The sequence below is a fragment of the Candoia aspera genome, chromosome 7 (genome assembly GCF_035149785.1).
Source record: "Candoia aspera isolate rCanAsp1 chromosome 7, rCanAsp1.hap2, whole genome shotgun sequence".
Classification (NCBI taxonomy): Eukaryota; Metazoa; Chordata; class Lepidosauria; order Squamata; family Boidae; genus Candoia; species Candoia aspera.
In genome coordinates, this window is record NC_086159.1 from 58,563,955 (window position 1) to 58,578,589 (window position 14,635).

The following is a 14,635-nucleotide window of genomic DNA, read 5'->3' on the forward strand; positions in this document are numbered from 1 at the left end:
CCATTGAAGTACCCTTCAGACAGTCACTCATACTTTGGTCACCTTGCATTTGGCTTATTGCAATGCCCTCTACATGGAGCTGCTCTTGAATACCATGGAAGCTGCAGCTGGCCCAGAATACAGAAACACAGGCAGTAATAGGCATGCCACGGTATGTTCATGTAACACCCTTTCTGTGCGAGCTGCACTGGTTACCAGTAGGCTTCTAGGTGCAATTCATGTTGTAGTCTGTCATATATAAATCCATTCATGGTATAGGCCTAAGGACTGTCTGTCCCCCATAGTTTCTGGCAATCCTATGCAATCTGGCAGAGTCAGCATGCTGTGGGTCCATAGATTAAACAGTGTCATTTGAAATAACTCAGGAAGTGGGTCTTCTCTGTTGGTACCTGCCCTCTAAAATGATATCCCCCCCTTTGAGATTCATATGCCCCCCACTCTGACCTTATTCAAATGAGCCCTTAAAACTGGTCCTTTCTCCAGGCCTTGGGTTAGAGTGGATGATGGACCCTTTGTGGGGATGATTGGTTTGTCAGAATTTTGGTAGTTTTCCAGAGATATGCTTTTTGCATTGTATTGTTTTAAATTGTCTTATATTGTATGCCATCCAGAGTAATATGGAGTCAGGCATCCTGTAAATTAAATTAATTAAACAAACACACAAGCAAGCAAGCAAGCAAGCAAATATACATGCACATGCTTTAAAATTGATACCTTCTAATAGTGCCATCAAAAGACACCAGTTATTATATCTTTTCTTTTTTCCTTTTAGCTAAAAAAAGACAAAAAAAATTACAAAAAGAAGTCATTGATCCTGAACCCCTGACCTGAAAAAAGTTCATTTGGAAATACCATTTGTAGCTGTTGCAATTTTAGCTTATAGTAGACATCTCTAATGAAAATTATGAAATGGAGTAGTTTTTTAAGAGCTAAGAGTTGCCTTTAAAAAGCATGGCTAACTGGGCTGAAATGGGTTGTTGAAGAGCATGTAGTTCTCTGCTTAGTTGGAAGCTGTCAAATAATAGGTAAACCTCTAAGGAATTCACATCATAGCAGTTTTCATGTTAAGTGCTGCTGTTCTCTAGCAAGGAAAATTATTGATTAGAAGATATATGCAGAAATAGGGCATGAAAAGAATGTTACGTAGTAGGGAAATGATGAAAGAAGGCATTGGAGATGAGATAAGAAAGAACAGTTATGGATATGTTAGGGAGAAAAAAAGATCATAATGCATAAAGAAAAGAGAATATAGAGATAGAATAAAAGAAAATGAACTAAAATTAAAGTTCAAGGCAATAACCGTTTTTTACTGCATTTCATATAGCAACCCAGTCCTCCAGATTTAATCAAATATACAGTAAAATTGACTATCAGATTTTTTGCAGGTAGGTATTCTGCTATAGTGGTATTGTAACCCAACATCTGTTTTAAGGGCGCTGCCCATGAAGATGATTTGGAAGCTGCAGCTGGCATAGGATGAAGCTGCCCTCTTATTAACTGATATTACCTGGTTTAATAGAATAACACCTATCTTGTTGGAGCTGTACTGGTTGCACTAGGCCATATCCAATTCAAGGTGCTGATGGTTACCCACAATGCTTTTTACTTCTGGGACCAACTTCTCTAAATAGAATCTGCCCACCCTATGCTGTCTAGCTGTACCTACTCCATGAGAGATCAAAAGGTTGGAATCTTGAGGCTGACTTTCTCCATGGTAGGCCCTTAACTATGGCACTGCTTGCTGTCAGAGGCCACATTAACTCCTGCTCCTTTACTCTTCAGGGAATTTGCAAGAACGAACCTCTTCCATAGAGCATTTGTAGATGAAGACTATTAGCTGGAAGGCAGCAACAGATATATTTACATTTCATTATATGACATTTTAACATTTTAATATGTTAATATTACAAGTTACCTTGAGTCTGTTGAGTAGGCTGCATAGAAATTACTGTAGTAAATAAACACATAAATAAATGTGGTCTCTAATCTTCAACCTCTGCATTTCATTGCCTTCTCTCTCACACATCAAAGAGATTCAGTGATTCTACAGCCTATTCAAGACTGAGTCTTCCCTTTTTTCAAGTGAAGAAAAGGACTGCAGGCTAAATGTGGGGGGGGAAATCATATAAATCATGAACTGTATTAATCACTTTCTGGATCAGACCTTATTTAGTGGTCAATCCTTCAGCTGTAGATGTCCTCATAACTGAATCCCCATTCCTTAGATTATTATTCCTTATTCTAGTATAATAAAACATGTCTGACATATAACAACTTATTATAATTTGCAACATTATAATACAAAGTCGTGAAGTCTCAAGCTGCTCCACTTGAAGTCACCTTGGCATGAATGTTTCATTTCCCCAAGACTATCAGACTGTTTCTATCACCAGCTCAAAGAGGAAGCCTGCTAGGCAGACGGATGGTTGCTACATCAACTGAATCCCAATTCTATTTGCAATACTCATTGCTAACCATAAACATTCAAGGCTGACACAGTACTGGAGACTGGAATTAAATAACAGCAGAATCCTTAGTAAACTGGTTTTAATACCCCACATAGTTAACTTTTCAAGGGAAATCTAAATTGACTTAAATCCAAATACTTCAATTACAGTCTGAAAAATTATTATAGATAAGTAACATTTTTTGTTTTTGTTTATAGAAAAATGAGATAAAAAGCTATACAGTTCTTGGAAGGTACTTTTTCTTTTTAGTTATACAGTACTGACATACCATTGTTTTTTTCAAATGGAATGTATTATGTAGAAATAAATGGCTCCAGATGGAGCTTAATGAATAAAGACCTGTTTCTCTGCATGGACAACCATAGCTTATACATTTTCTTGGCAAACCATTAAGAGTTTCCAAATTTGACTCGCTTGCTCTTGCTTTAAATTCTGCATCAGCTACTTTCAGCATATGAAGAGTGACTTGAAAGTCTTAAATTGAACTTACTAGAAAAAGTTTCCTTAAGTTTTAAAGAAGGCATTGCTTGGTATGAATTATCCAATGAATTAATGGGACAATGTAAATAAAAAGTTTGAAAACTAATTTTGAGAACCAGCATGATGAAATGCATCAGACCAGCTTTCCTAGAAGAAATCAAACGTTTGCTAGGACGGACAGGTATGTGTCATTCTTGCTTGCTTCCTTTCCAAAATGCACTTCACTGGTTGGAGTGCTGTTGTCTGACCTAGTTAGATATCTAACTCATATTTGTAGTTATCTATTTATCTAAGCATAGGCACCTTCATTTGGTAGTGTGGGCAACATCCCAAGATTGCTGAAATCTCAAAATATTTGGTGTTCACATAAGGTTTTGGCCACTTATTTTTTATTTGTTTTAATGTATGTTAGGTAAGATAGAGCTTCCATAAGGAAGCCAGGTTATTGACACTTGGCCTAAACCAAGTGATGATCCCTTCCCCAATCAGAGCTTTTTACATTTTCATGTATAATGTACATTGACACACACATACATGTGCAGACAGCTGACATGGTCAATTTATTGGAAGAAAGGAGAATACTAAACCTTTGTTCTTGGCTATAAATCTGTTCTGTCATTCATGATGATCAGCCAAACAATCTTTTTCTTCCTGTGCAAGCATTCCCTGGGTTAGTATGTAAGTTAAGTAGTATATCTCTAATTCTTAATACCTATATTATCATTATTATTGATTTATAGGCCACCAAATCCAAAGACGCTGTCACTCTATATCCACAACACACTAGATTAGGATACTTATGTTGGTTCAATGTGTTGTGCGAATCCCAGCTATTGTTTAATACATGCTATATTGTTGTTGTTGTTGTTGTTATATTTTTATCCCACCTTTTAAAATCTATTTTGGTCAACTCAAGGCCAAACAGAGGGGGACTGGCCCAAGGTCACCCAGCTGGCTTTCATGCCTATGAGAGGCCTAGAACTCACAGTCTCCTGGTTCCTAGGCCAGCACCTTCACCACTACACCATACTGGCTGTCATGTGCACAGAAGATCATGTTAAGGCATAATAATACTTACTTGTTTCAGCATATCGTGTTATGTGAATACAGCAATTGTATTTGAAAGTAACCAGGTTTTCAGGATCATTTCCCTTATATCAAGAATTTCATGCTAAAAGAAGAACATAGCAAGTGCCCATATGAAAATGCATTTGGAGTCTTTTTCTAAGAATCTTAAAACCTTTTTTGGGGGGGGGTAAATATTTCTACTTAGTTTGGTCTTACTTGGGATCAACAAACATAAATTCTAAATGTGTAATTTGACCAGTATAGAGATACAATTAAGAGAAAAAAATCATCTGTCAAATACCCATCCAATCCTGCACAAATATTTTTTCCCAGAAAAAGAGGTAGGAAGAATACTGAGAGGAGGAATACTAAGAAGCAAGGTGTAAGGATTGCTGTCTTTTTATGGCTGGTTCTTTTATGAAATTAAAAAAAAATAGGTATGAAAACCAGTTGGCCTAGTGGTTAAGGTGCTGGGCTAGAAACCAGGAGTCTGGGAGTTCTAGTCCCGCCTTAGGCATGAAAGCCGGCTGGGTGACCTCGGGCCAGTCACTCTCTCTCAGCCCAGCTCACCTCACAGGGTTGTTGTTGTGGGGAAAAGAGGAGGAGGAAGGAGTATTTGGTATGTTCACCGCCTTGAGTTATTTATAAAAATAGTAAAGGCAGGATAGGAATTAAATAAATAAATAAATAAATAAAATCTATGACTGCGAAACTTTGCTATAGATCCAAATGCTGCATACACTGTAGAGTTGAAGACAAAAGAAGGCAACTTTGTAATATTTCTTATGTTATCTAAGGAGAAGGACCTTCAGAAGCTGAGGATAAACTAGAAGAGTAAATTGTTTAATTGTCACCAATTTTCTAACTCTGATTGTTTGATTGCAGTAATAGTACAGAGCTGCAAATGGTGCTCAGTCAATTGCAACAAGAAGGCCATGCATTTAAAAATGCAATATCCTTTCACAACCTATAGCTTTGAATAGCTGTATAGAAGAAAGCATTTTGGCAACAGCAGATTAACATACAGTATTGCCTTGATAAACAAATTAAGTAGATGCTCCAATATTACTTTCTCCCCACCACCTACCAGTCACCAGTAAGTGGGAAACGAGTTTAAATTTTTGACTTCATAAAAGTGACATTGCACTGGCATTTTCTGCAATGATTTAGGTGTTTGGCACCAGTTGGTTAGGGCAAGAGAATAAGTAGTAAGCAATGCAGACATATGAATACAACTAAAGTCAGTTGCATTCATTTACTCTAAGTGTTCAAAAAATGAATTTAGGAATTATTCTCTTTCCCCATTCATAACCAGTTGGTCTGTACAAGAAAATTTGGAAGTGCTATTCTCAGGGATTCTAAATCAGAGTTTTTCTTTCTTTTTTTATAATTGTACTGTAAGTTGTAGGATTTGCATTGTATATATCTGCCCATTGAATCTATCTATGTTCTGATGTTCTACCATGAGTCAGTATTCATCCTATTCTCTAAGAAAGTTCCAATTTTTCTTTCTTCAGAACATGGACATAGTTTCTAAGAGTGCCATGGAGCGCAAGAAGAAATAGTCAGTCAGTCCTAAACCAAATAAACATAGACTGCTGTCTCAAGGAAATGATGAGTAAGCAGAAGTTCATATATTTGTGCCTTGACTCTGGCAATATTGAGTAGCTGTGGATTGTAGGGCCCCCCTGGGCCTAGTGTTTTTCCATCATTGGTTGTACTACTCCAAACAAAACCAGTTTGCAATCTGGAGGTCTTCCTGGACTCAGGGTTCCTAGATGGCAGGTGGCAGTTTGGGCCGGGAGGGCTTTTGCATGACCTTGTTTTGTGTGACAGTTGTTCCTCTTCCTGGACTGGGGGACACTGCTCTTGGTCGCTCATGCCTTAGCTACCTCCTGAGTGGATTACTGCAATGTGCTGTACCTGGAAGCTACAACTGGTTCAGAAAGCAGCTGTTATGGTATACCATAGTACACCCATGTTACACCTCTCCTCCATGAACTAGTGTGTTCCCAGTGTGCTTCTGAGTAGAATTCAAGGTGCTGGTTGTCACCTATAAAGACTTCATGGCATGGAGCCAGATCCTCTCAATTAAAGAATGTCATCTAATGAGACCTAGGAAATGGGCCTTTTTGTCCTCTGGAACAACATGACCCTGAGATTAGATTGGCCCCAATCCTGCTGCCCTTTTGTGCAGCATTGAAGGGCTGGATATGCTCAAAGGCATGAGTGGTCAAAATGTTAGATGAGATGCTGTTGTGTTGCTGAATGTTTTCTGGGTTTATTCTCAGTCACCACTGTATTTTTTGTTTGTTTTATGTTCTGTTGATATTGTTTTTTCTAGTGTTTTTAATGTGTTGTTAGCTGCCCAGAAGCACATCTGTGAGATAGGCAGCCATATAAATTAAACAAACAAAGACATGTGAATTGAGTGGATTATGACTAAGAATAAATGGCAAGGTTGAGAGAAGAAGAAGGCAACAAATAGACCAACTCAGTGGAGAAGGTGGATGGATCATTTGTGGGCTGAGGGTGAAAAAAAAAGGTAGCTGCTCTTTGCTCTAATATACTTATAGATCTGAAAGAATAGCACCATGAAAATGCTTTTAAAAAGAGACAGATGGTTTATATGGAATTATCTCAAGAAGAAAAACTATGTCAGACAAAAGAATAAAAAAGCCCTGTAAATAAATTTTCTTGCATTCTCTTTAATACCAAGTACTCCTCATAAAGCTAAGCTGACAACCTTATAGAAGGTGGAGATCGTCTTCAAATTCCTTATTAAATAATTTTGATTAATCTAGCCTAAGTAAATGAGTACATCATAGTACATTAACACTATGGTAATACTAATAAATTCTGCTGTTACCTTCAGGTTTTAATAAGTAAAATATACATGTACATTACATATGTTCCATCTATTCTACTTAAGTTCACATGCTGTCATTCAAGATACTTGAACTTGTTGAAATTGTACAGCTTTCAGTAAAACCCTCACAATGAAGAATGGAGTATGTTCCTTTGTGTCGGCAATAGGGCTAGCCACCCATGGGAAGAAGCATATGGTGTCCTTAACAAAGCCTGCCTATAACAATGGCTTTAATTTATTGTATTTCACTAAATGCTACTTATAATTGGTATGTCTCAGCTGAATGTCCAAGAAGCATTGACTGTACAGAAACCCAGAACAATGCATCCAGTATTCACTCAATGCAGCAGTCGCAACACCACAAAAAAGAGCAAATCTGTCCCTGTATATGTCGCCTTTATTTGGTTGTACAAGATGAACTGTTATTAGTGTTGTATTTCTGTGGATGGATACCACACAGGACAGACCCAAGTATTTGTTGCATTGAAAGAAAGGCATTTTTCAAGTACAAAGCCAATATGATATAGGGAAAGTATGGGAGTGGGACTAGGAAGATCCAATCCATCTACAGAGCTCCATGACTGACTGTGGATTAAACCTCTGCTAGCTATATGAGCTCTCAACAGAAAAAGCAAGATAATAAGTTTGATTGGTAATTACATAAATAAATATAGGGGTAACCCAGAGACATGGCAATGTATCTGTTTACCTATAGCATCTTTATATTTATCCTTGTCTGCTAGTCTGGAAGGCAGTCTGTGATCTGTTGCAATATGATCCTAGACTAGAGTTCAGACATACAGAGCCAATGGATCATATTAACATTTACATGGATTTCAGCAGATCTCTAAATGAGACAGAAGCTTATTGGCTTACTTTTTGTTAGTCCAATCTATGTTAGAGGCTTATTGTTGTGAGGATAAAGTGAGGAATGACCCAAGGTAAATTGTCTTGCACTCCTTAGAAAAATAGTTGAATATTAAAAAAAATAATAAGACAAATAACAAATCTGAATCTCACCCATAATACTGCTTCTCGGTAGAATGTGATTAACTATAAAATTAATCCCATGGGGAGGACTTCAGTAGCAAAGCTTAACCACAGACGAATGACATGGAGAACACCTCTGATAGAGTTGGGGTTTTGTACAGAATGGATTCATCAGTCCCACTATCTTGAAGCACAGTCTTGAACTAAGATCTTAAAAAATGTAACTTTAGAGTTTAATTATTACTTTAAAAAATTACTATAGTGTAATGCATCCTCAGTTTCATATAACTTGATGGAATGAACAGATACAAGTGATAAAAATTTCTGTCCAGACTTCACCTACAGCTAGAAAAGAAGTCTGGTTTACCCAAAGGAGTCCAAATGAGGCATTTAAATGTGTGTTGGTTTATGTTATATTTAGATCATTTGCATCAGTTTACATCATTTGTATACATTTATATATGCAAATTGTATAATTGTTGTCATTGTGTAGTGATGCTACTGTAGACAATGATTTAACAGTCAACTAGGAATAACAGGTCTCCCTTCCATCAACTGGTTTGTTAAACTGAAGTTTTAATTTTTATCTGATTTTTGCTGCTTTAGAGCATATAGGACTTAAAACTAGAATAAAACATAACTGAATTGTGTGTTCAGTAAACTATCTAAGGATTATAAGTAAATTAAATATTTAATATTAATATTACATAAGACAGAGTCTTAGCAGCAGTAAATCTGACAGGATACTTTATATTATGTTTGCCCCCAGGGCTCTTCCCAAGTATTTTTTCTTCTTTACATATAATAGTGAGATACCAGTTTTTTTTTTCTTACAAGATTACTAGGTACTGTATAATAACAGTTAATAATTGAGTAACCTTTTCAAAAAAATTAGGTTTGTGCAGGCTGTTTGTTTTAGTACATTATTATAAGCTACCTAGACATAAGCTCCATAAAATATCTTGCTTTATCTAAGGACAATTTTTTTTCCTGGAAACACTTTGAATGAAAGGCTCATTGTTTTAGAGCACTGCATTCCTTTATTAAAAGTAGTTCAATGACTTAATGAACCTGGACTACATAAAAGATGGATCTACCTTGATAGGTTTTTAATCTGATTTTGTCTACATCCAGCCCCTCAATGAAATATTAGTTCTTTGCAAACATTTTAAGGTTTTGCAAGTCTGAGAATGAAAACAAATCTATTGTCCAAATCCAAATATTAGTTCTCTTATTACTGGAGTTAGATATAGTTCCTGTATAGTGCTGACTTGCCGTACAAAAATTGTTCTGTCCATGCTCGCTGGGGAGGAAGTTAATGCCCACACATCTGAAAAGTTGCCAAGGTTGAGAAACACTGATCTAGAGAACAGTTTGTCCTAATGATCAAAATTATGGGTCCTTACACTGTATTTGGTTTCAGATGCACAAATGCCACTTTCTGAGATTCATGTTAATAAAGTTAGCACTTGGTAACAAGCAGATTAATTCATGGCTAAAGGGCTGTAGCCCCCAACCTACCATCTTAGATGTCATCCTCCCTGAAAGGATATCTCCAAATTTTATAGAATCTAAGTTATGAGATCATTTTATTAAAATGACCCTGCTCACAAATTTAAATGAGCAACTGAAAATGAAGCCAGTGCTACTCATTAGGATTTCCACACTAGTGATTTGTAGTATCATCCAGCTAAGAGAAAAACTTGTCTGCATTAGTAATATATTGCCACAATGATGGCTAGAGGTGGCTATATTTTGTTACAATGGAATTCTTCACTGAAAAAGCACAGCAATGCTTGCCATAAAGTTAAAGATAAGATGCTCTATCTTCTACAGAAGAAACTTTCTGTTTCATGTTTAGCTCCATTTTTTAGCCTTCACTTGTCAAACTGTAATTTCTGTATATGATAAACAATAGCATAATCCAGAATAATAAAGTAGCTGAAACTGGATCATAGATTTCCAATCCATTAGAAGAGGTAGCAATATAATGAAAGGAGTTCATGTACTTTTAAAAGACACCCTCAAGTTGAACTCAACTCCCAGTGACTACATCATGCAGTTTTCTTGGTAGTTGGTTATCAATGTCTTCTAGGATGTTTTATCTAGCCAACAGCTCTAAATTCCCAGATGGCTTTCCATCTAAGTACTAACTAGGCCCAATCTTGCCTACTTTCCAGAATAGCCATGGCTGGCTTTGTACTATTCAAGTGGGTGGAGTTCACTGAATTTGTAAACATTTAAAAATTATCCAGGTACTACAAAGGAACTCCACTTTTATACCAATATTATGGAATGAGGAACTTGAAGCCATGCATGAGTTAGTTCAGCCTTACAAACAAGTCTACTCTTGATAGGCCCATATTGCTCAAAGCAAGAGAGAAAAATATGTAATCCAGTACTACTCCAGTCCAACATTCTAATCTAATCACTGATATGTTAAGTACAATTACACAGCTATGAAGTTAAGAACAATACAAGCATATTTTCTATATGTGTATTTTATTTTCTATGTATATTTTCTTTGTCCTGTGAAATGCATAGTGTTTTATGTTTGTAGTTAACGTCGGTTATAGTTTATTTTTAGTTTTTGTTTCAGCTATAAACAAAGTATTGGTCTTTTGCTTCAAAGAAACCATGGAAAATTATTTCCACTCCTGCCCAAACTACACAGTATCCAAAAGATTTACATTGGAGCTTTTTTTCATTTTTAAAAAATTGACTCAAATATAAGATGAGAGGTCTGTTTCAGATGGGGGCCATGTATTGGAGGAGTAAGCTTTATCCTTCAAGTTTCTCTCTCTCTCTAAAACTCTAGATAGATAGGTAGATAGACAGACAGACAGACAGACAGACAGACAATTTTAAACACAAGAATAAGATTAATATAAACTAAAATAGAGCAAAAAAGAAGGAAAAAATGAAAGAAAAAACTAAAGGTGCAAAAAGAAAAAGAGTAGCAGAAAAATAGGAAAGAAGAAAAAAGATATAAAGAAGATGCTTCCAATCTTATTTACAGCAGTTATATGTGCAATTATAAATCAACCTCTCTCTCTAAAGTTACATCGTGAATCTCTTCTTTCTATAATCTATCCTATCTAACCACCAAAATCATCAGCCCATCCCACCCGATCATGCAGAGAGGGCATGCTGCGGACCCTGTCTCTAAGACAACTTCATTTGGCAGGGTCCAGGAAGCAGGCCTTCTCTGCAGTAGCTCCCGCCCTGTGCAACATGCTGCCCCCGGAGGTAAGATTGGCCCCATCGCTCCTGGTCTTTCAGTGGAGTCTGAAGACCTGGTTCTGCTGCCTCACTTGGGGTGGAGAGGGGAATAGAGCTACATGGGGATGGCTGTTATAGACCACACCTCCCACACTTGGACTGTTTTAGATTCTTTCGCCACTTGGACTTTTTATCTTTACTCTTATTTATATTATTTATTATTGTAATTTTATACTGTATATTTTATGATTGTTGTTTTAATTGATCATTGTAAACCGCCCAGAGTCCCACGATGGGAGGAGATGGGTGGGGACAAATTGGATAAATAAATAAAATAAATAAACCATAAGTTCATTTTTTTCTTTTTATGCAAAAAATCCATAAGGGGTTTTCAGGCACCAATAAACTTAGACACTGTCTTTTCTCTAATCAGACAAGTCAATTTGGCCATCTCAGCAAGTTCTGTCATCTTCACCAACCATTCCTCTGTTGTGGGTATTGCCATTTTTTTCAATCTTTGTCCGTACAATAACCTTGCTGCAGTTGCCATACATAAAAACAGTGTTCCATGACTTTTTTCCAATTGCTTATCCATCAATCCCAAGAGGAAGAATTCTGCTTTCAGTTCCTTCCTTCAGTTCCTTTGTTTAGAAAACAGTCAACTCTTTCCCCAAGCATAGCATTAGGAGGAAAAACATGAATTACTTTTATAACTTCCTCCCCACCCTTAAATTGTGAATGATTCAAGGCATTCTTAGTGGAATCAGTCAGTTTTGAAAGCAGGACTGTAATCAAGGACAATGGAAATATTTTTGGAAATATATGCTGATAGAAAACTGAATCAGTTGAGAAGAATGGATCTCAATATTGCAGTTGCATTACTAGTCTCAAAACAGAATCAGTATTAGCCTCTGACATGCGGGAGGCTTGCAGGAGAGGCAGAAGGGACTTATTTTTTCAAACATATATTGACTGCATTTATGCAATACCTATCTCCACTTTTTCATAATTTCATGTTGTACAATTCTTTTGGATCAAGACATCTTAATTTCAGCTGTTTTGATATGCGTGAGAGCTTCCTGCTATAGACTAGACTGGACAACCTTCTTGTAGTTGGGGGCTGAAGTTTTAAAAATTTGACTTCCAGAGGCCACAAGGAACATGATGGTATGCTAAAACTGGATATTACGAGCTTAAGAAGCTGACTCTGTCCTTTAAGCTCCCCCTCCTCCAAGAGGTGGAGGATTAAAGGGAATTTAACATGTTGTCTTGGTCCACTGTGGGAACCCTAAAAGGGGTGCTCAGGTATGTGTGGCCCATGCACCACTGGTTTTCCACTCTCGCTCTACATAGGTACAGGTATTCCTCATTTTATTGCACTTTGCTTTATTGCGCTTTGCAGACATTGTGTTTTTTTACAAGTTGAAGGCTTGTGGCAACCCTGTGCCATGCAAGTCTGTTGGTGCCATTCTTCCAACAGCATTTGCTCACTTCATGTCTCTGTGTCACATTTTGGTAATTCTCGCAATATTTCAAACTTTTTCATTAGTATTAATCAGATGATGATTAGCATTTTTTTGGAAATAAAATATTTTTAATTAAGGTATGTACATTATTTTTTTAGACATAATGCTATTGCCCACTTCATAGATTGCAGTATAGTCTGCTATAGACTAAAGTATAACATAACTTTTATATGTACTGGGAAACCAAAAATTGCTTGTGACTCACTTTATTGCAATATTTGCTTTATTGTGATGGTCTGGAACCAAACCCACAATATCTCCAAGATATGCCTGTATATTGTTTCCACAACCTGATGGAATACAGTGGGTGTCTCACAAAATGACATCCACAGGGGGCCTTTCTGTTCACAAAATCACAACCAGGGTACATGATTAGCTAGTCTTGAATCCATTAGAAGCTAAACAGATGAGAATGCTCACTATCACTCCTGTGTATGATCCTTTCTACAGTATCGTAACTTACCTTTCTCCTTTTTTCAATACAGGTGGACACAGGTCCAAAAAAATTGGCCAGCCACCAATCCCCTTTCATTTTTAAGAATGCCTGTTTAAGCCTCTATAGCACTCAGAGATACTGCTGTAAAGACAGATCATGACAGACTGAAGCTTTGCTCTGAAGCATTCTCATTTTTCATTTCTTATTATGGATTAATTAAAATATGTTTACATTAAAAGCAAGGCTGGATAGGGAGCCTGGGAAGTGCCTTGAAAGTCATATTACAATGAGTTTGGTTCAAGCAACATGTAGTTCCAACACAGCCATATATTCTCAATCTTCTTTCTATATTATCAGTATGCAGTTTGATTAGATATGATTTTACATAAGCCTGTATCTGTCCTGAAAATAACATGATGTTATAGGAACTTTGGTTTCATAAAAGGCTTGGATTTCTTGTATTTTATTTCTGTAAATCCATATTCAAAATGCAATATTGCACACTAAATAAGTAAATTTTTAGATAAATGGGGAAAATCATTTTTTAAAGTTAAAATTGACCACTACATATTTTCTCATAATGAAAGGAGGGAAAGAAAGGTGAGAAATTTAACTGTTACAGGTATTTTCCAGAAATGTGCAAGCTATGATAATGTGTGTCTCCATATCCTCTACATCAATCCAAAATACTCCATTTCTTTACTGCTTCGAATTAGTATTAACTGAGGCCTTGAGACAGCCTTGGCAGTGCATCCACTTTACCTCCATGTGAGTGTTCAATAAAGATTACCTTTGAATTAAAAATAATATTCAGAAATAAAATTTCACAGGCAGTGCTTTTTCAAGGAAGAGGCAGATATAACTAAAATGAAAAAAAAAGGAGGCAGAGATTGGGCAATAATGTTTTCACTGCTAATGAAAGATGTGAAGTGTGAAAAGTTGAGAGTAATCAGCCAGTCTATGTCTGGAAGGAACATGTGACAGAGATAAGATAGGGCTACCAGATTAGGGCTGTTTTTATCTTTTTATCTTATATGGAATTTTTATTGTGTTTTCTTTTGTCATTGTAAGCTACTGTGAGTTTAGAAAATTCTGTGATGTACACATTTGATAAATAAATATTATGGAATATTGCTGTAAATCATGTGCTTGTAACATGGTATAAGTTCCAGCATTGCATTACAACTGAAAAGCCTCAGATTCAAATTCTCATATTGTTGTTATTATTATTATTATTTCTTCCATCAAATCAGCTTACAAGAACATGACAACACAATAAATGTCCACAGTCAACAACACTGTAAATAATACAATTTCATAAATAAAATAAAAAAAAACAATATACAAGACCAACTGTTAAATAAACAGGCTAATGATGCCCAGTTCCAAGTAGTGTATAATCATCCCCAAAGGCACTCTGGAGGAGGAGGGTGTTCACTGTCTCCCAGAAGGTTATCAGAAAGGGGCTAGCCTGGCTTCTGAGTGAAGTGCTTTCACAGTATAGGCCATGTTGCCTGGTTCAACCTCTCTCATCTCATAAAACACCACCAGCAGCCAAGGCATATAACTCAAAACT

The 14,635-nt window shown here is 36.5% G+C and overlaps 1 protein-coding gene across 1 annotated transcript in view; it reads left to right on the forward strand.

Moving 5' to 3' along the window:
* Nucleotides 1–3,068: 3,068 nt before the first annotated feature.
* PTPRZ1 (protein tyrosine phosphatase receptor type Z1) overlaps nucleotides 3,069–14,635 on the forward strand; it is a 102,918-nt gene continuing 91,351 nt past the window's right edge. The window contains exon 1 of the mRNA XM_063309346.1: nucleotides 3,069–3,129. Coding sequence (XP_063165416.1) covers nucleotides 3,069–3,129 — 61 coding nt within the window. The remainder of the gene's footprint in view (nucleotides 3,130–14,635) is intronic.